At 40.0% G+C, this 22,226-nt stretch overlaps 6 gene segments (V, D, J or C); all 6 read left to right on the top strand.

Moving 5' to 3' along the window:
* Positions 1 to 2,286: 2,286 nt before the first annotated feature.
* On the top strand, positions 2,287 to 2,848 carry LOC117443577 (immunoglobulin heavy variable 1-46-like). The segment is given in 2 exon segments: positions 2,287 to 2,385; positions 2,461 to 2,848. Coding segments are annotated over 2 exon segments (354 nt in total).
* A 1,734-nt stretch (positions 2,849 to 4,582) lies between these two features.
* On the top strand, positions 4,583 to 5,248 carry LOC117443565 (Ig heavy chain V region 5A-like). The segment is given in 2 exon segments: positions 4,583 to 4,657; positions 4,754 to 5,248. Coding segments are annotated over 2 exon segments (351 nt in total).
* A 554-nt stretch (positions 5,249 to 5,802) lies between these two features.
* Positions 5,803 to 6,265, top strand: LOC117443559 (Ig heavy chain V region 914-like). The segment is given in 2 exon segments: positions 5,803 to 5,851; positions 5,940 to 6,265. Coding segments are annotated over 2 exon segments (375 nt in total).
* A 6,283-nt stretch (positions 6,266 to 12,548) lies between these two features.
* Positions 12,549 to 13,985, top strand: LOC117443557 (Ig heavy chain V region 914-like). The segment is given in 2 exon segments: positions 12,549 to 12,576; positions 13,663 to 13,985. Coding segments are annotated over 2 exon segments (351 nt in total).
* Positions 13,986 to 14,916: 931 nt separating this feature from the next.
* LOC117443563 (immunoglobulin heavy variable 3-21-like) lies at positions 14,917 to 15,288 on the top strand. The segment is given in 1 exon segment: positions 14,917 to 15,288. A coding segment is annotated over 1 exon segment (372 nt).
* A 6,144-nt stretch (positions 15,289 to 21,432) lies between these two features.
* LOC117443567 (immunoglobulin heavy variable 4-38-2-like) lies at positions 21,433 to 21,898 on the top strand. The segment is given in 2 exon segments: positions 21,433 to 21,513; positions 21,610 to 21,898. Coding segments are annotated over 2 exon segments (300 nt in total).
* The last annotated feature ends 328 nt before the right edge of the window (positions 21,899 to 22,226 follow it).

Raw genomic sequence — 22,226 nt, 5'->3', positions numbered from 1 at the left:
CTAATTCCTCCAAGAAGTCCCCCAAGGCGCCTGGTGGACGGTAGAGAACAACAATGGTTAGTTGTATTGGATGGGTTACTGTGACGGCATGGGATTCAAAGGTGGAAGGAGTGAAGTTAGGTAGCTTGAAGATGGAAAAGCTCCATTTGGGAGAGAGCAGGAGACCAGTGCCACCTCCTCTGCCAGTGGGTCTGGGTGTATGGGAGAAGGAATATGCTGTGGAGAGAGCTGCTGGGGTGGATGTGTTGGATGGAGTAATCCAGGTTTCAGTGAGAGCAAGGAAATCCAGAGACTGCAGGGAGGCGTAGCCAGAGATTAAGTCAGCCTTAGGAACAGCTGACTGGCAGTTCCACAGGCCACATACAGAACAAATACGTTCACTGCCCTTAATAAAGTATTTAAATATACATTTCAGGTGTGCTGTCCCATTTCAAATAACGCAGCTGATTATCTGATTCAGTTTGGTTAAACTGTGCCCATGTATCTCTAGAAGAACATTAATGAATGCACACTTTGATTACATTAAAGAGTAAAAAACATCTATTAGATTTGCCAATTGAACACAAATCATCATTATATCATAAACATTATCATCAGGAAATTTTCATCTGTTTGAATTTGAAACATTACTGTCACATAACCACAACCAAAGGAAGCAAATTCTATATTTAACACTGGAGACAAACAACTGACTCCAGTCTGCTAACTGCCAAACTTTAATCGACCGTAAACACATTGGAGAAGTTGATTCAATAAAAAATATATATTAACAATGTTTCCCTTAAAGAAGCAGCTCTGATCGTCTAATCTCTGACCCAAATTCAATCAAATACACCTGAGATGAATGGTTAGTTAATTAATTGAGTTTATTGTCGTATTGGATGTAGGCCCAGCTGTCCCTCTGGCAATCAAAATCATTATACTTTACATGAAGTCTATTGGTTGTCCCTTTATAAATGGCCTTGCAAAGTTATTCTGAAAAAAACACACACTTAGTTAAAGGAGGAGTCGATGCAAAACTCAGATATCTCCCCCTCTACTTATGTGACTGCAGAGAGGAGGACAGAGGACACACAGTTTAACATGATGGACTATAGGACAGGACTGCTGCTGCTCACTGTCTGCTGGGCAGGTCAATATCTTTACTGATCTGTATCTAACACAGCTTCTAATTGTGTCAACAGCTTATTTCACCAGATGTGTTTTCATCCTCTCTACAGGTGTTGATGGTCAGACTCTGACAGAATCTGATCCAGTGACTAAAAGGCCTGGAGAATCTCACAGATTGACCTGTTCAGCCTCTGGATTCACATTAAGTAGCTACTGGATGGCCTGGGTCAGACAGGCTCCTGGGAAAGGACTGGAGTGGATCGCTTTTAACGACAATGGCGGTAGCAGCAAGTACTACTCTGAGTCAGTGAAAGGCCGGTTCACCATCTCCAGAGACAACAACAGACAGCAGCTGTATCTGCAGATGAGCAGTCTGACGGCTGTAGACTCTGCTGTTTATTACTGTGCTCGACACACAGTGACTGAAGCTGGTTGAGCAGCTGTACAAAAACCTACAGACCTCATCCATACTTTGTTGATAGAGTACAAGGATAATTATACTTTGACTAAATCTTTCCTTGCTGTAACTTTTATGAAAATGAAAAAACAGTTGCTACTGAGCCAAGTTACAAAACACAATAATAAAGAAAAATGTCTAAAAAAACATAATTTCCTCATTAAATAGCCAAGGACAGAAAAAACATCTTCCGTGACATTTCTGTCACATTACTCACATTCAGTTGGAAGTGAAGCAGCCTCATTTGTTAATCTCACGTCTAAAAGAAATTCATGATAAACTTAAGGAAGAATGGCTGTTTGTTCTTGTGATTGTGCAGTGTGATGTAAGCTGGATAAATAAAGCATTCTGCAATAAGACAAACTTTCACTTTCTGGGAGAAAATCTTTGTCTTCCTGAGTGACATGTTGCTGTTTTAGCAGTAATCCCCCTCACTGAGGTGACCTATCATTTTCAAATGAAAGTATGAGACTGACGGTGCAGCTTGTTTTGTATACATTAGATCACCCACCACACTGATAGTCTCTCAGAAATGCACATACCAACAAGTAGAAAAGACTAAACAACATCTTATTATTGGGTCTGTTATGGACCGTCTCTCATATTTCAGCACTCCTCCTTCTCTCACAAATTAAGTATTTATGTATCATCACTTCAACCCCCCCAAACAAATGCAAATCCCAACACACTGATGGATAATCCCCACCCATTCTGCGAGCACAATATATATCCTTCATACAGCCTCTGTTGTTGCAGACTCGGACAAGTTCCCACCATGACATTGGTACAAAGCGTGGTCCTCCTGGCTCTGGTTTCAGGTGAGTGAAGTTGGTCCAGCAGAGGAGGAGAAGAGCTGCTGGTTCCCCGTCATCTAAACTCTGTGTCTCTTTCAGCGGCTCAGGGCCAGTCCCTCACCTCCTCAGAGCCGGTGGTCAGCAGAGCAGGAGAACCAGTCTCTCTGTCCTGTAAGGTGGAAGGACTTCCTCTGGCTTGGCTGCACTGGATCAGGCAGAAACCAGGGAAAGGACTGGAGTGGATCGGACGCATCGATAGTGGAACTGGAACCACATTTGCCCAAAGACTGCAAGGCCAGTTTTCCATCACCAAAGACACTTTAAAAAATGATGTGTACTTAGAGGTGAAGAGTCTGACAGAAGAAGACTCTGCAGTTTATTACTGTGCGAGAGCCACAGTGACACACTAGACTACCACGCTGTACACAAACTGAACAACACTGATCCCTGTATGAAAACCACTGAAGCATGTCAGGGCTGTGAAAACACAATTCCCATTGGATGATCGCCAGCTGATAATGAAATGTATTTCATTTAGAAAAACATGTGTGTTATTGTGTTGAGAGTCATGACTCACAGAATACCTGCATTTTTGAAAGGATAACCCTGAACAACATACATTTGAATTCAGTGAATACTGTGGTTTAATTACAGAATTATTTTTTACTGAAATAACATCTACTCATTTTGAGAGTTTTAGGAATTGTTTTTACAATAAATTAAATAATGGCAACACAATCTTTGCTAAATCAACTATGGTGACTCTTCTACATCCTTAGAGACTTTGTCTGCAGCCTGAGGAGGACACTGTTGGGTTTTACTGTGTAAGTGTAAGAAGCACAAGGATACGAACCACCAACAAAGCCAACAAATACTCAATAACCAAGTTACTCAACCACTCATTTTATGGGACCATGGCTCATTTTTTGGGATGGATAAAATACTTCAAGACAAAAAGGGAGCATGACTCTGAGTTTATGGTCAGATGTCAAATAGAAGGATAAGTGAATATAATAAAAAAAGACAAATCATTGAGTCAATTAGATCAAACTGCAAGTCCCTGCATGAGCCCCTCCCCCCCATGCTATCCTGATGCACATCTCCAGTGTGTGCAGAGTACTTCTGTCTGACTGCTCTGTACTTTGTGTGGAGCATCAGAGGTCACATCTCCAGTCTCAGGATGATCAACTCTCTCTCTCTTCTGCTGGTTGCTCTCTCTCTGCCCTGTGAGCTCTCCTGCTTCTTGATGTTTGATCTTTTATCATACAGCATCCACTGATGGTCAGTCAGTGATTCAGCCCTGTGTTTGGTGTGTTAGTGATCATTTCTCTTTTGTATCTCATCAGGGTGTACAGGTCAGCCTACTATCACCTAAAGAACATATCTAGGATTAAAAGACTAATGTCACAGCAGGATTTGGAAAAACTTGTCCATGCTTTTATCTTCAGTAGACTCGACTACTGCAATGGTGTCTTCACAGGTCTCACTAAAGAATCTATTAGGAAGCTGCAGCTGATTCAGAACGCCGCTGCTCGAGTCCTCACTGACACTAAGAAAGTGGATCACATCACTCCTGTTCTGAAGTCTTTACACTGGCTTCCTGTGTGTCAAAGAATAGATTTCAAAATACTGCTGCTGGTTTATAAAGCACTGAATGGTTTAGGCCCAAAATACATTTCTGACCTCCTGCTAAATGATGAACCATCCAGATCTCTCAGGTCTTCAGGGACTGGTCAGCTTTCTGTCCCCAGAGTCAGAACTAAACATGGAGAAGCAGCGTTCAGTTATTATGCTCCAGATATCTGGAACAAACTCCCAGAAACCTGCAGGTCCGCTGCAACTCTTACTACTTTTAAATCCAGGCTGAAGACTTTTCTTTTTGCCGCTGCTTTTAATTGAACTATTCATATCTTAAACTGCACTGTAACTTGTATTCATGTATTTTTTCTTTTAATGTTTATTTTATTATCTTTGCTTTTTAATGACTGTTTTTAAATGCCATTCTCTTAATGTCTTTCACTTCTGTAAAGCACTTGTGTTGAAGGTTTGATTGGAAATGTTATTTCACATGTCCAACAACAAATCCACATTTGGACTGCTCGAGACAGGACAGTCCGTCCCTCTTTAATAGCCTGTCAGTGTCCCTCTCTATGCAAAGTGAACTTCCTCACAGTCTGCTATAAAGACTTGATATCATGCTGTCAGCTGCAGCAGAAGAAGAGGAGCTCCATCAGGTCACCTTCAACACCAACCATGTTCTCTGTAGCTCTGCTGCTGCTGCTGGCTGCTGGATCCTGTGAGTCTCACTGAGGCAGAGACACTGACAGAACGCTCACACTGACTGCTCTCTGTTATTAACCTCGCTCACTGTTCAACATGTTTCCCTCCACAGGTGTGAAGTGTGAGCAGTTGATACAGCCAGCCTCTGTGACTGTGCAGCCAGGTCAACGTCTGACCATCACCTGTCAGGTCTCTTATTCTCTTAGCAGCGCCTACACAGCCTGGATCAGACAGCCTGCAGGGAAAGGACTGGAGTGGATAGGAATGGCAGCTGCTGGAAACCCCACACACTTTAAAGATTCACTGAAGAGCAAGTTCAGTATCGACTTAGACTCTTCCAGCAACACAGTGACTCTGAACGGACAGAGCGTGCAGCCTGGAGACTCTGCTGTGTATTACTGTGCCAGAGACACACTGTGACACACACCATCAGTAGAGCTGAACAAAAACCCCTCAGAGCCTGAACACTTGTAACATGAAGCCACCAGAGGAGGAGCCCTCAGACCAGAAATGATCTCAACACCAGCTCACTGTTACATCACCAGTTTAAACATTTAGAGGTTATAATCACTGATACATTACTGTATGTATTCCCAGAATAAACAATGAATAACTCTTCTTTAAATTGTTAAACATCAGCCTTTTTAAGTATCCAGTATTATGAATTGTCCGTAATTACATTTGTTACTATAAATATAAGTTGCTTTTCAACCAATTTCAGCTCTAAGAATATTTTTCAAACTATTTATTCACAAATACTAAATAGTCATCTTTGATTAAAAATATAAATGTTAAAGACATGAGATGTAGATAAAACCTGTAAAGTGATTTATTTACTAAATTAACTCAAAGCATTTTTTTATGACAATAATGTTAATACCTTTATTTGAATCAACAGTAAATAAAATCCATTATTTGTTTGTTTTCTTCTGACAAATCTGAATTAAATAACAATATTAAAATGTTACAAAGTGACTTACAGCCCAATAAGAAATGTTTACCAATTTAAAATGTAAGAGATAATGTTTTTAACATAAAATACTGTTACAAGAGGACACTGTTAAATCAGGAAGGAGGAGTCAATGCAAAACTCAGATATCTCCCCCTCTACTTATGTGACTGCAGAGAGGAGGACAGAGGACAGAGGACACACAGTTTAACATGATGGACTATAGGACAGGACTGCTGCTGCTCACTGTCTGCTGGGCAGGTCAACATCTTTACTGATCTTTATCTAACACAGATTCTAATTGTGTCAACAGCTTATTTCACCAGATGTGTTTTTATCCTCTTTACAGGTGTTGATGGTCAGACTCTGACAGAATCTGAACCAGTGACTAAAAGGCCTGGAGAATCTCACACATTGACCTGTACGACTTCTGGATACACATTCAGTAGCTATTGGGTGGCCTGGATCAGACAGGCTCCTGGAAAAGGACTGGAGTGGATCGCTTTGATACACCCTACAACCAGTAGCAGCATCTACTACTCTGAGTCAGTGAAAGGCCGGTTCACCGGCTCCAGCAACAACATACAGCAGGTGTATCTGCAGATGAGCAGTCTGACGGCTGTAGACTCTGCTGTTTATTACTGTGCTCGAGACACAGTGACTGAAGCTGGTTGAGCAGCTGTACAAAAAACCCTCATCATTACAACAGTTTTCTCACACTGTTAATGTGAGATTTGGAGTCTTTCAATATCATGACAACGGTAGTTACACCAAACACTGTACGCTTAGAAAAATATTTCTTAACAGATATCAATGAAATCACTAAATAGATTTATCATGTTTATTGCAGAACAGACTCATATCAAAATGTCTCTTTAGAGAAGACGGCAGCTGAACCATAAAAAGCATTTATGTGCTAACATTTAGAAAATGGTCTAATCTGAGATCGTCTTTTAACTTATTTAGTTTGCATTTTTCATGCACTGCAGGAATGTGTTTTTGCACATTGTCAAATAGGTTTCAGTTCCTTAGTAGTTTATGTCCTTTTAAGGCTCCAAGTTTCTCTGTATCTGTCCTCAAACTGCCACTATTTGAATACTGAAACCTTTAAAAGTAAAAAAAGAAACAAAATCCAGGTCTTCATCCAGCTGCAGCAAATACAAGTAAACATTTAGAGCATCCTGCTTTCCTTCATTGCAGTTACAAAATAAAAAATAAAAAAACATATCGTTCAACCAATTTCTGAATTAGTTTCGAATTGTTACAACTAAAACAATGATTCGAAGAAAAGCTTTTACGTTACTCATATGAGTTATAGTCAAATTAAATAAAATTAATCAACTGGATCTTTCGTTGAAAAATAATAATTATAGTATTTTAATTTAATCAACAGTTCATTTGTATCAACAATTGCCTTAAATAACTATTTGCTGTTAGTTTAAATGATGTTTAATGCTGTTTGTATAGCCTTGAATTTGACTTTTAAAGCAGAATGTGAAGTAGGAGGAGCTAATCGTCAAATGAATTCTCAAAGGGATCAAGTTTACTTCATATTTAAAGAGGGACTCAAGCTTTTGAAAACACAAGAAACTGTGTGAACATGGCTCAGGGAAAGCTAACACTCTTGGTGGTTGCTCTGTTTGTTTTGTCTGTCGCTGAAGGTCAGACCATAACTGAGTCTGAACCAGCAGTCAGGAAACCCGGAGAATCTCACAGACCAACCCTGTCTCCTAAAAATTACGTTCCCACAGAACTAAACTGCATTCTCAATTACGTTTAGCTAGAAACGTATTTTCTCCCACGTTACGTTAGTTATGAACGTATCTCAAATACGTTTATTTTCTACATATCTTCTAGAAATGTATTTTCTCCCACGTTACGTTTGTTATGAACGTATCTCAAATACGTTTATTTTCTACATATCTTCTAGAAGCATATTTTCTTCCACGTTACGTTAGTTATGAATGTAACTTAAATACGTTTATTTTCTACATATCTTTGCCATTTATTGTCTTGCTTATAATAATGATAATTAGTTATTTATAAATATCATTTTAGAGCACACCTTTGAAATCGACAATCGGGCTCGATATATGGTTAAATTAAAATCAGTAGGCGAGGCTGTAATTTCGCCAGCTGTTACTCTCATGAGCGAGGCAGAACATAATAGTTTTAACATGCCAAAAAGCTGCTGTGTCGTTTATTGCACCTCAAACATTAAAACAAATCCAGAGTTACGTGTTTCTGTACTTCCTCTAAGAAGAAAGGACAGTATCAGAAGAGCTCTGTGACTTCAGGCTTGATCGCCGTTCAAATGACAGCGCTGGTTTCCCCAAAAGTGGGCGGGGCTGTAAAGTGAAGTAGATTTACTCTCTATTATTCAAAACCATTCTATTTATTCTAACGTAAATTACATGCCAGTGTTTTATCTTTTATTTATTTGTTTTTATTTTAAATCGTATAATGTCTGACTTTTTTTCCGTCTGTGAGGAAAATAAATGCGGCTCAGAGCCTCAAAATACTGAAATCTGTATTTTTTTAAATCTTTTCCTTCTAATTTATTATTCTTTTCTAAATAACACACTGTTATTTACTCAACAATAACACACAATTATCCTTGTTTTTATTTATTCATTTAATTCTATAATCTTGGGCTTTTTAGCCGTAAATAAAGTCACCGGAAACAGACGGGACATTTTGAGCGATACACACCACAAACCCACTAAACTGATTACCCAAGATCCTCAGCTTGAAGCTTTTTGATTGGATGTTTTAGCCGCAATGCACGCTGGGATATGGTGTTGATATGATATGGAGATATGATATCCGACAACGAAAAATAAAATAATACCTAATTCAGAGTGTGCTTGCTTTTCTCTTTGGAAGTCATCACATAACGGCATTGTAATACACGGTTCGGCTGCATTAAATATTACACATCTGCCGTAATTCTTTATTTATAGAGAGAGACAAACAGGAGAACTGCTGCCAAAACTGAATACTTGACGTGGATCATAAATATATCAACAATTAAACAACATCTTCAATTTCTTATCACAAAATACGTCTCCTTGCAGTATCAATAGTAATTCGGCTGACTTTTATATTTGATCCATTTGGTATATAGGTTATATTTACACCATAACGGTGCACAGCTGATAAAAAAGGACTTGTAGTTTTTAAAGATATTACTGATTTTCTTTGAATATAAGAATCTAAATACTGAGTTGAGAGAATAGTCAGGGGATTTGGGTGATGGGAGACACATCTATGGAATCACAATTTCAATAGCTTACTATTAAATGACGGATAGCCTATGCCTTTCTGTCTGTGATGTTTTACAAATCAGATATTAATGTGTAGAAGTAAAACAAGAGAAATAGTATAGCAATATCCTGTAAAATTATGTAAAAACATGAATAAAACTACACATCTTCAGATGTTATACATAAGTGTCTACACTAATAATACAAAGTTATTATTAGTATGCTGTGTGTACCTTGTGTGCACCGCCTAGTGGTTAAAGCATGTTATTGAATTATTTTTGTTGAATAATCTTATTTGATCAAAACAATATTAAGAGTACATACTTTCATAGGGGCAAAGTAGAAGGTCAATGATAGAAATATAGAATATAAAAAGTCAAGAAGATACTAAGTGATCTCTACAATAAAACAGTTTAGTGCTGGATGTACAAAGATATTAATAGGAGGATGTGCAAAACAGAAAAACGAATGAACCTTTATTAACACATTAAAAAATACTTTAGGTTAAGATCTTCTTTTAAACAAGAAAAAAGCTCTGGGGGTATCTATCTACAGATTAATATTAAGCCTGACAAAGTACTTAACGTCTAACATATTGCTTTCCTGCAATGTTAACTATGTTGAAACACTTATTTTAAATGATATTATACACATTAATTATACTCTTATGTATGTAGATAGAATAAGAAATGTGCAGAATATGACAGTTTAATGGTGGAGGTATACAGTACACACATATTGATAGATGTCTGTTGAGGAACCTGCGACCCAAGTTGTGTATAAGATCAATACACCTTAGAAAACCTTGAAATCTTGAAAGGGATATGCAAAATAGCCATTTTTAATTAACTATTAGTAGAGAATAACGAGTAATGAATATACTTTATAAAGATCTGCAGATAAATGTTTAGTCTTCTCAAGCACCAACTATCAAATATCTCTCCTGATTGTTGGCACTTGACAATCACCTTCCCTGAATTGTATTCAGGTGTAACTAAAGTCTGCTTTAAGGGTTGTTTATATTCCACATCATTAATCAGAATCTGCAAAGTAACTAAACTAAATGTAGTGGAGTAAAAATACCAGGTTAACCTCTGAATTGTAGTGGAGTAGAATAACAAAGTAACAATGAGCTGTCGTGTGGGTATATATTAATGCTGCCCATTATGGATACAAGCGATTTTCACCCATTTAGTAATTACATGTTTTAAATGTGTACACACCAATGTGTTTCCTATCGCCTAAACCTCCAGGGCTGTACACAGTTTAATACTGTCAACTTCTACATTTGGGAAAAACGTCTTTTAAAACTACAATTCCCAGTAGAGACGTGCCATAGAGAACATGTTGCGAAACACAATAGCCAGCATGTGTAGTTCTGGTGGGGCGTTCGAGTCCAGTTTTGAATAGTCTGCCGTGGTTTCGTTCCATTTCAAAGAGCTTGACGCTCGGCGTAACCTTGGCGCAACATCACGGGGTTTGTCAACGGGACTGTAGTCCCAAACGATAGCTGGGGATTATGGGTAGTGTAGTGTCTTGGGCCATCCTAAATCTCGAAATGTCCCGTCTGTCTCTGGTGACTTTATTTACGGCTAAAAAGCATGCTAAAATGCCCAAGATTATAGAATTAAACGAATAAATAAAAACAAGGATAATTGTGTGCTATTGTTGAGTAAATAACAGTGTGTTATTTAGAAAAGAATAACAAATTAGAAGGAAGAGATTTTAAAAAATACAGATTTCAGTATTTTGAATCTCTAAACCCCATTTCTTTTCCTCAAAGACGACAAAAAAAGTCCGACATTATACGATTTAAAATAAAAACAAATAAATAAAAAGATAAAACACTGGCATGTAATACGTTAGAATAAATAGAATGGTTTTGAATAATAGATGACAGTAAAATCTACTTCACTTTACAGCCCCGCCCACTTTTGGGGAAACCAACGCTGTCATTTGAACGGCGATCAAGCCTGAAGCCACAGAGCTCTTCTGTTACTGTCCTTTCTTCTTAGAGGAAGTACAGAAACACGTAACTCTGGATTTGTTTTAATGTTTGAGGTGCAATGAACGACACAGCAGCTTTTTGGCATGTTAAAACTATTATGTTCTGCCTCGCTCATGAGAGTAACAGCTGGCGAAATTACAGCCTCGCCTACTGATTTTAATTTAACCATATATCGAGCCCGATTGTCGATTTCAAAGGTGTGCTCTAAAATGATATTTATAAATGACTATTATCATTATTATAAGCAAGACAATAAATGGCAAAGATATGTAGAAAATAAACGTATTTCAGATACGTTCATAAGGAACGTAACCTGGGAGAAAACATGTTTCTAGAAGATATGTAGAAAATAAACGTATTTGAGATACGTTCATAACAAACGTAACGTGGGAGTAAATACGTTTCTAGCTAAACGTAATTGAGAATGCAGTTTAGTTCTGTGGGAACGTAATTTTTAGGAGACAGGGTTGCACAGACTCACCTGCACAACATCTGGATTCAACTTGGAGGCTCAGTATGGAACTGGATCAGACAGGCTCCTGGGAAAGGACTGGAGTGGATCGCTTTAATACACACAGCTAGTACTCCGATCTATTACTCCCAGTCGGTCCAGGGTAGATTCACTATCTCCAGAGATGACTCCAGCAGTAAAGTGTATCTGCAGATGAACAGTCTGAAGGCCGAGGACACAGCAGTGTATCACTGTGCCAGAGAGACACAGTGAGAGACAGTAACAGGAGAGTTGTACAAAAACTACTTCCTCTATTTACCACCACCCATGAGAGCATTCACTTTATATTGAAACTTATTAACTGAATATTGACATCCTATTTCGTCTATTTTGACGCAATGTTTAATTCAGTTGCAACCTAAAGAAATATAGTGAATTCTAACAGATCATTTGTATGTTTTGAAGGAAATATGTATTTTTGTGTCGTTTGTGCATCCAACAAAATGTATTAAAAATAATATAAAATATCCCATTTCACACAACACAGCTATTTATCTGATTCAGTATGGTTAAGCTGTGCCCATGTATCTCTAGAAGTACATTAATGAATGCACACTTTGATTAGATTAATACACATCTTTTTACTTTTCTGATTGTACACCAATCATCATTATATCATAAACATTATCATCAGGAAAGCTTTATCTGTTTGAATTGAGTATTTTGACCATATCATAATTTGTATGCATATTTTGTAACTCCAAGCTGTATACACTTGAATGCATATTGGATTTAAGCATATATATATATATATATATATATATCCTTTATTTAACCAGGTAAAAGTCTCATTGAGATTAAAATCAGGTGATGTCTAATGAGGGAGGGTGTGGCCTATATCACGGTGTGCACAATTATAAGCCAGTTCCTTTGTCTCATGCAAAATGGGCCAAAAAATAGATTTAACTGACTCTGAAAAGTCAAAACTGTAAAAAGTCTTTCAGAGGGATGCAGCACTCTTGAGATTCCTAAGATATTTGGGCGTGATCACAGAACCTTCAAACGTTTGGTGCAAATAGTTAACGGGGTCAGAAGAAACGTATTGAGGAAAAGACGCAAAATAACTGCCAAAGATTTGAGAAGAATCAAATGTGAAGCTACCGGGAAGCCATTATCCTCGAGTGCTGTCATATTCAAGAACTGCAACCTACCCGGCGTGCCCAGAAGTACAAGATGTTCAGTGCTCAGAGACATGGCCAAGGTAAGGAAGGCTGAAACCCGACCACAACTGACCAAGACACATCAGATACAATGTTACGACTGGGCCAAGAAATATCTAAACACAGATTTTCCAAAGGTTTCACGGACTGATGAGATGAGAGTGACTCTTCACGGACCAGATAGATGGTCCGTGGCTGGATCAGTAACGGGCCCAGAGCTCCACTTCGATGCCAGCAAGGTGGAGGTGGGGTTCTGGTATGGGCTGGAATTATTAAAAATTACTAGAAAGTCAACTCCCAAATATACTGCCAGTTTTTAGAAGACATGTTCTTCAAGTAGTGGTACAGGAAAAGTCTGCATCTTTCAAGAAGACCATGATTTCTATGCAGGACAAATGGTGTTTGTTTTATTGTTCTCTCTTTAACAGATGAAAATAAACAAGTGAGATGGGAATATTTTAGTTTTTTTATTTAGATGCATAATAAGTTTGCCCACTAATAGTTGCTCAATAATTGTACACATATTTTATCCTATAAAAGGCAAAACCTCATTTTTACTTTCTTAAATATCCAGGTTTGAGGTTTATTAAAATGTTTGATGGGCAGAGAGCACTTTAGTTGTTCAATAATAAATGAATCCACAAAAATACAACTTGCCTAATACTTGTGCACACAGTGTAGGTGGGTCCCTCTGCCATCATCCAACACATGCACCAACACATATTTGTTTCTACATGGAGAGTGATTGCTGTACATTTAAACATTCATTCTCCAAATGTCATCAAACGTTAAGGACTATCCCCCAATCTATAAAGCAAGGAGAGGGTTTCCTCATATGAAGTCTACTTTTTGGTGCTTTATCAATGGCCTTGCAAAATTAATCTGAAAAAGACACAGTTATAGGAGGAGTCAATGCAAACTCAGATATCTCCCCCTCTACTTATGTGACTGCAGAGAGGAGGAAAGAGGACAGAGGACACACAGTTTAACATGATGGACTATAGGACAGGACTGCTGCTGCTCACTGTCTGCTGGGCAGGTCAACATCTTTACTGATCTTTATCCAACACAGATTCTAATTGTGTCAACAGCTTATTTCACCAGATGTGTTTTTATCCTCTTTACAGGTGTTGATGGTCAGACTCTGATAGAATCTGAACCAGTGACTAAAAGGCCTGGAGAATCTCACACATTGACCTGTACAGCCTCTGGATTCACATTCACTAGCTACAACATGCACTGGATCAGACAGGCTCCTGGGAAAGGACTGGAGTGGATCGCTTATTTCGACACTGGGAGCACCGCGTACTACTCTGAGTCATTTAAAGGCCGCTTCACCATCTCCAGAGACAACAACAGACAGCAGCTGTATCTGCAGATGAGCAGTCTGACGGCTGTAGACTCTGCTGTTTATTACTGTGCTCGAGACACAGTGACTGAAGCTGGTTGAGCAGCTGTACAAAAACCCCTCATCATTACCACAGTTTTCTCACACTGTTAAAGTGAGATTTGGAGTTTTTCAATATCATGACACAACGGTAGTTACACTGTAAGATTAGAAAAATATTTCTTAACAGATAGCTGAATGTAGAAATCATATCACTTCATAGATTTATAATGTTAATTGCAGAACAGAGCCTTATCAAAATATCTCTTTAGAGAAGACAGCAGCTGAACCATAAAAAGCATTTATGTGCCAACATTTAGAAAATGGTCTAATCTGAGATCCTACGTCTTTTTAACTTATTTAGTTTGCATTTTTCATGCACTGCAGGAATGTGTTTTTGCACATTGTCAAATAGGTTTCAGTTCCTTAGTAGTTTATTTCCTCGTAAGGCTCCAAGTTTCTCTGTATCTGTCCTCAAACTGCCACTATTTGAATACTGAAACCTTTAAAAGTAAAAAAAGAAATAAAACCCAGGTCTTCATCCAGCTGCAGCAAACACAAGTAAACATGTAGAGCATCCTGCTTTCCTTCATTGCAGTCACAAAATAAAATAAAATAAAAACATATCGTTCAAACAATTTCTGAATTAGATTCGAATTGTTACAACTAAAACAATGATTAGAAGAAAAGCTTTGATGTTACTCATATGAGTTATAGTCAAATTAAATAAAAATATTCAACTGGATCTTTCGTTGAAAAAGAATAATTATAGTATTTTAATCAACAGTTCATTTGTATCAACAATTGCCTTAAATAACTATTTGCTGCTAGTTTAAATGATGTTTAATGCTGTTTGTATAGCCTTGAATTTGACTTTTAAAGCAGAATGCGAAGTAGGAGGAGCTAATCGTCAAATGAATTCTCAAAGGGATCAAGTTTACTTCATATTTAAAGAGGGACTCAAGCTTTTGAAAACACAAGAAACTGTGAGAACATGGCTCAGGGAAAGCTAACACTCTTGGTGGTTGCTCTGTTTGTTTGGTCTGCTGAAGGTCAGACCATAACTGAGTCTGAACCAGCAGTCAGGAAACCCGGAGAACCTCACAGACTCACCTGCACAACATCTGGATTCAACTTTGGAGGCTCACGATGGAACTGGATCAGACAGGCTCCTGGGAAAGGACTGGAGTGGATCGCTTTAATACACACAGCTAGTACTCCGATCTCTTACTCCCAGTCGGTCCAGGGTAGATTCACTATCTCCAGAGATGACTCCAGCAGTAAAGTGTATCTGCAGATGAACAGTCTGAAGGCCGAGGACACAGCAGTGTATCACTGTGCCAGAAGACACAGTGAGAGACAGTAACAGGAGAGTCGTACAAAAACTACTTCCTCTATTCAATACCACCACTTGAACATTAAATAGATCCTAACTACATTTATTGCAATGCACATATTTTTTAAAAGGCGCTCCTTTTTCACTATTAAATTATCTAATGATATAAGATAACTAATGATGTAGGTACATTAAAGACTCTTCAAATTCTTCTCATGAGAAAAGGACAAAAATAAAACCATCTATAGAAAAAATAAAATTAACTGTCATTAATAAACCACTAAAATAAAAAGATCACATTAGTGGTTTTGTTTTACATATATTTTAAGTATAATACGAGCAATTTAACTGTCTATGACACTTATAAAACTGATTTGAAAAACATTGCATTTCGCTGACGCTTTTATCCAAAGCGACTTACAATAAGTACATTCGACCAGGAAGACACAACCTTGAAGAAAACAGAATCATATAAGTACATCAGGTTTCATAGAGCCAAGTATTTCAAGTGCTACTCAACTGGCTTTAGATAAGCCAGTCCTTTATTAGTATATAAGTGCTCTGTTAGCAGTTCTTTGTTAGTCATTCTATCGCTCGAAGTGGAGTCGAAAGAGATGAGGTTTCAGTCTGCGCCGGAAGGTGTGTAAGCTTTCTGCTGTCCTGATTTCAATGGGGAGCTCATTCCACCATTTTGGAGCCAGGATAGCAAACCCACGTGTTTTTGCTGATGGGAACTTGGGTCCCCCTCGCAGCGAGGGTGCAGCGAGTTGTTTGGCTGATGCAGAGCGAAGTGCACGTGCTGGGGTGTACGGTTTAACCATGTCCTGGATGTAGGAAGGGCCAGATCCATTCGCAGCATGGTACGCAAGTACCAGTGTCTTGAAGTGAATTCTAGCAGTTACCGGAAGCCAGTGAAGGGAGCGGAGGAGAGGAGTGGTGTGGGAAAAATTAGGAAGGTTGAAGACCAGACGAGCCGCTGCATTCTGAATGAGCTGCAGAGGTCGGATGGCACATGCAGGTAGACCAGCCAGGAGGGAGTTGCAGTAGTCTAGGCGTGAGGTGACGAGAGCCTGGACCAGAACCTGCGTCGATTTCTGGGTCAGCAGGGGGCGTATCTTCCTGATGTTGAAAAGCGTGTATCTACAGCAGCGGGTTGTAGCAGCGATGTTTGCAGTGAAGGACAGGTTGTTATCCAGGGTCACACCCAGATTCCTTGCAGTCTGGGTCGGGGAAACACCAGAGGTGCCGATGTTGATAGTCAGGTCAAGAGAGGGACAATCTTTTCCCGGAAGGAAAAGCACTTCAGTTTTGTCAAGGTTGAGCTTGAGATGATGAGCGGACATCCACTGAGAGATGTCAGCTAAATAAGCAGAGATGCGTGCGACGACCTGGGTCTCTGAGCGGGGAAAGGACAGAATTAATTGGGTGTCGTCAGTGACTAATGACAGATCCGAGCGAGTTTGTGTACAGGGAGAAGAGGAGGGGACCAAGAACAGAGCCCTGAGGGACCCCTGTAGTTAATTGACAAGGGTCGGACTCGGACCCTCTCCAAGTTACCCTGTAGGTGCGGTCTTTGAGGTATGAGGTGAGGAGGGAAAGTGCAGAGCCTGAAACTCCAAGTTCTTGGAGAGTGCGAAGGAGGATCTGATGGTTCACCGTGTCGAATGCAGCAGACAGGTCCAACAGGATGATGACAGAGGAGAGGGAGGCTGCTTTAGCAGTGTGCAGTTCCTCAGTGACAGCAAGGAGGGCAGTTTCTGTGGAGTGACCTGCCTTGAAACCAGACTGGTGCGGATCCAGAAGGTTGTTCTGATGGAGATAACAGGAGAGTTGTTTAAAGACAGCGTGTTCAAGTGTTTTAGACAGGAACGGGAGGAGAGAGACAGGCCTGTAGTTTATAACGTCAGACGGGTCGAGAGTGGGTTTCTTTAGGAGAGGGTTTACTCTTGCCTCCTTGAGACTGTTTGGAAAGTGACCAGAAGTTAGAGAAGTGTTGATGAAATGGGTGAGAAACGGTAGAATATCAGGAGCGATAGTGTGAAGGAGGTTTGAAGGGATAGGGTCTAGAGGACAGGTGGTAGGGCGGGCAGAAGAAATGAGGGTAAGAACCTCACTTGGCGAGAGAGGGGAAAAGGAGGTTAGTGTGCCGGTTGAAGGTGGCTCAGGTGATCCAGTGATGAGTAAAGGTGAGTCAGAAAAAGAAGAGCGAATATCGTCAACCTTTTTTTCAAAGTGGTTAACAAAGTCGCTTGACAGAAGGGAGGAGGGGGAAGGGGCTTTTGGGTGGTCCAAGAGGGTGGAGAAGATGGAAAATAGTTTTTTAGGATTGGAATAAGAAGATTGGATCTTATATTGAAAGAAAGTGCTTTTTGCCTGAGAGATCAAAGCAGAGAAAGAGGAGAGGAGAGCCTGATAGGTTAGGAGGTCGTCACGGTGTTTGGATTTCCACCATTTCCGCTCTGCTGCCCTAAGGACGGTTCTATTAGCACGCAGTGCATCATTTAGCCAGGGAGCAGGAGGGGACTGACGAGCCTGCCGAGATGTGAGAGGACAGAGAGAGTCCAGAGAGGATGAGAGAGTAGAGAGGAGAGTTTCTGCAGCAGAGTTTGGAGGCAGGAGTTGGAACGAGTCGGAGGAAGGGAGGGCTGAGAGCACCGATGAGGCAAAGGTAGAGGGGGAGAGGGGGAGAGGGAACGGAGGTTACGGCGGACAAGTGCAGGATGCGAAGAGATTAGTTTGTTATGTTTGGAAAGGGGTAAAGAGAATGAAATGAAGAAGTGATCGGATGTGTGGAGCGGGTTTACAGAGAGGTTAGAAGTAGCGCAGTTCCTTGAGAATATGAGATCAAGGACATTGCCAGCTTTATGAGTTGGTGGGGACGGAGACAGTGAGAAAGCAGAGATGTTAGTTCGTCTATCTTTCCCGTCTGGAGGTTGAAGTCTCCGAGAAGTACAGCGGGAGGGCCAGTTTCAGGGATGTGTGAGAGGAGATGGTCTAATTCCTCCAAGAAGTCCCCCAAGGCGCCTGGTGGACGGTAGAGAACAACAATGGTTAGTTGTATAGGATGGGTTACTGTGACGGCATGGGATTCAAAGGTGGAAGGAGTGAAGTTAGGTAGCTTGAAGATGGAAAAGCTCCATTTGGGAGCGAGCAGGAGACCAGTGCCACCTCCTCTGCCAGTGGGTCTGGGTGTATGGGAGAAGGAATATGCTGTGGAGAGAGCTGCTGGGGTGGATGTGTTGGATGGAGTAATCCAGGTCTCAGTGAGAGCAAGGAAATCCAGAGACTGCAGGGAGGCGTAGCCAGAGATGAAGTCAGCCTTAGGAACAGCTGACTGGCAGTTCCACAGGCCACATACAGAACAAATACGTTCACTGCCCTTAATAAAGCATTTAAATATACATTTCAGGTGTGCTGTCCCATTTCAAACAACGCAGCTGATTATCTGATTCAGTTTGGTTAAACTGTGCCCATGTATCTCTAGAAGAACATTAATGAATGCACACTTTGATTACATTAAAGAGTAAAAAACATCTATTAGATTTGCCAATTGAACACAAATCATCATTATATCATAAACATTATCATCAGGAAATTTTCATCTGTTTGAATTTGAAACATTACTGTCACATAACCACAACCAAAGGAAGCACATTCTATATTTAACACTGGAGACAAACAACTGACTCCAGTCAGCTAACTGGCACACTTGAATCGACCGTAAACACATTGGAGAAGTTGATTCAATAAAAAATATATATTAACAATGTTTCCATTAAAGAAGCAGCTCTGATGGTCTAATCTCTAACCCAAATTCAATCAAATACACCTGAGATGAATGTTTAGTTAATTAATTGAGTTTATTGTCGTATTGGATGTAGGCCCAGCTGTCCCTCTGGCAATCAAAATCATTATACTTTACATGAAGTCTATTGGTTGTCCCTTTATAAATGGCCTTGCAAAGTTATTCTGAAAAAAACACACACTTAGTTAAAGGAGGGGTCGATGCAAAACTCAGATATCTGCCCCTCTACTTATGTGACTGCAGAGATTAGGACAGAGGACAGAGGACACACAGTTTAACATGATGGACTATAGGACAGGACTGCTGCTGCTCACTGTCTGCTGGGCAGGTCAACATCTTTACTGATCTTTATCCAACACAGCTTCTAATTGTGTCAACAGTTTATTTCACCAGATGTGTTTTTATCCTCTCTACAGGTGTTGATGGTCAGACTCTGACAGAATCTGATCCAGTGACTAAAAGGCCTGGAGAATCTCACAGATTGACCTGTTCAGCCTCTGGATTCACATTCAGTAGCTCCTGATGGCCTGGGTCAGACAGGCTCCTGGGAAAGGACTGGAGTGGGTTGCTACTATGCACGCTACCAGCAGTGCCCACATCTACTACTCTGAGTCAGTGAAAGGCCGGTTCACCATCTCCAGAGACAACAACAGACAGCAGCTGTATCTGCAGATGAGCAGTCTGACGGCTGTAGACTCTGCTGTTTATTACTGTGCTCGACACACAGTGACTGAAGCTGGTTGAGCAGCTGTACAAAAACCTACAGTCCTCATCCTTACTTTGTTGATAGAGTACAAGGAGAATTATACTTTGACTAAATATTTCCTTGCTGTAGTTTTTATGAACATTAAAAAACAGTTGCTTCTGAGCCAAGTTACAAAACACAATAATAAAAAATAAATGTCTTTAAATAAATAATTTCCTCATAAAATATCCAAGGACAGGAAAAACATCTTCTAAATGTATTTTTCATGTATGGGCAAAAATAAACATTACATGTAGAAATGTCAGTCACATTACTCACTCAAGTACCAACAGGTGGCAGTAGAGGATAAAAAGACAGATGACAATAATGGGAATATGAGAGTGTCTCTAAACGTATACTATGAAAGGCTTGAAGCTTTCCTGCAACAATCATGTCCCATTATTAATTTCCTAACAGCCGGTATCAATAATATATGTATGCATGATGTTTCCAGTATGTGGATGGGCAACCAATGATGTGCAAAGCAGAATAAATGATTACATCTTATTTAGGTTTAAATAAAAGGAACTGACAAATAACTTGAAATTCAACCTTTTAATTTAAGGATATATACATTCAATCATAGTATGCAAAAAGGACATCTACATCATATCGATTCAGGGGATGTGCTGTGTTTCTGTTTGAGGAGGAGGAGTCAATGCACACTCTGACCTCTTCCATCTCTACATATGTGTTGCAGAGTGAAGGAAAGACACTAAATCACTGACATACACACTGTAGACTGGACAGAGACAACTGGCTTTCACAATGATCAGACCTGATTATCTGGTGGTTTTTCTCATCCTGTCAATTTACTCAAGAACAACACCTGTTTTTCAGACAGAGCTCCTGGTACAAAGACAATATGGCTGCTTTACAGAAACGAATGATCTGTTTACATGTCTGTAGGTACTGAGGGTCAAACACTGACTGAGTCTGAACCAGCGGTTACAAAGCCTGGAGGGTCCCACAGACTGACCTGCACATATTCAGGGTTTAGTGGTAATTACTGGAATGCTTGGATCAGACGGGCTCCTGGAAAAGGACTGGAGTGGGTTGCTACTATCAGTGATAGCAGTAGCAGCATCTACTACTCTGAGTCAGTGAAAGGCCGCTTCACCATCTCCAGAGACAACAGCAGACAGCAGGTGTATCTGCAGATGAGCAGTCTGACGGCTGTAGACTCTGCTGTTTATTACTGTGCTCGAGACACACAGTGAGACAGGAAGGAGAAATGCTGTACAAAAACTCAACAAGTCAAAATAAAGTCAAAACGTTGTGTTCTGCTTCTCACAATCACAAAAACCTTGAGCTCAACATCATCAAAACACTGAAGGAAATATCGCCTAAATAAAACTGCTTCCATCAGAAAGCAGCTTCCAAAAGTTACATCAGACAATAAATATACTATTTGTCTGAGGTTTGATTAGAAATAAAAAGATCATTTTCATTTATTGTTAAAAAATAAATGCTATTTCATATGTCCAAACACAAATCCAAACAACAACTCTTGACAGGACAGTCCGTCCCTCTTTTATAGCCTGTCAGTGTCCCTCTCTATGCAAAGTGAACTTCCTCACAGTCTGCTATAAAGACTTGATATCATGCTGTCAGCTGCAGCAGAAGAAGAGGAGCTCCATCAGGTCACCTTCAACACCAACCATGTTCTCTGTAGCTCTGCTGCTGCTGCTGGCTGCTGGATCCTGTGAGTCTCACTGAGGCAGAGACACTGACAGAACGCTCACACTGACTGCTCTCTGTTATTAACCTCGCTCACTGTTCAACATGTTTCCCTCCACAGGTGTGAAGTGTGAGCAGTTGATACAGCCAGCCTCTGTGACTGTGCAGCCAGGTCAACGTCTGACCATCACCTGTCAGGTCTCTTATTCTCTTGGCTACTACACAGCCTGGATCAGACAGCCTGCAGGGAAAGGACTGGAGTGGATAGGAATGAAAAACACTGGAAGTTCATACTATAAAGATTCACTGAAGAGCAAGTTCAGTATCGACTTAGACTCTTCCAGCAACACAGTGACTCTGAACGGACAGAGCGTGTAGCCTGGAGACTCTGCTGTGTATTACTGTGCCAGAGACACACTGTAACACACACCATCAGTAGAGCTGTACAAAAACCCCTCAGAGCCTGAACACTTGTAACATGAAGCCACCAGAGGAGGAGCCCTCAGACCAGAAATGATCTCAACACCAGCTCACTGTTACACTCAAGAGGGAAAGAGTACTAAGATGTCATAGAAATATTCTTAACTTAATTCAACAGAAAGGGTTTTCACCAATTTAAACAATCTGACATTACAATCACTGATACTGTATATCATTGTAGGGATAACATCTAAAAGGGATAGTTAGACCATAAGTTAGTTTTAAAAGTGTGTGATAATATAGTAGATTCCTTTCTAT

Source organism: Pseudochaenichthys georgianus, unplaced genomic scaffold (assembly GCF_902827115.2).
Source record: "Pseudochaenichthys georgianus unplaced genomic scaffold, fPseGeo1.2 scaffold_624_arrow_ctg1, whole genome shotgun sequence".
NCBI lineage: Eukaryota > Metazoa > Chordata > Actinopteri > Perciformes > Channichthyidae > Pseudochaenichthys > Pseudochaenichthys georgianus.
The sequence above is the reverse complement of the archived record's forward strand: the minus strand, read 5'-3'. Positions and strand labels throughout refer to the sequence as shown.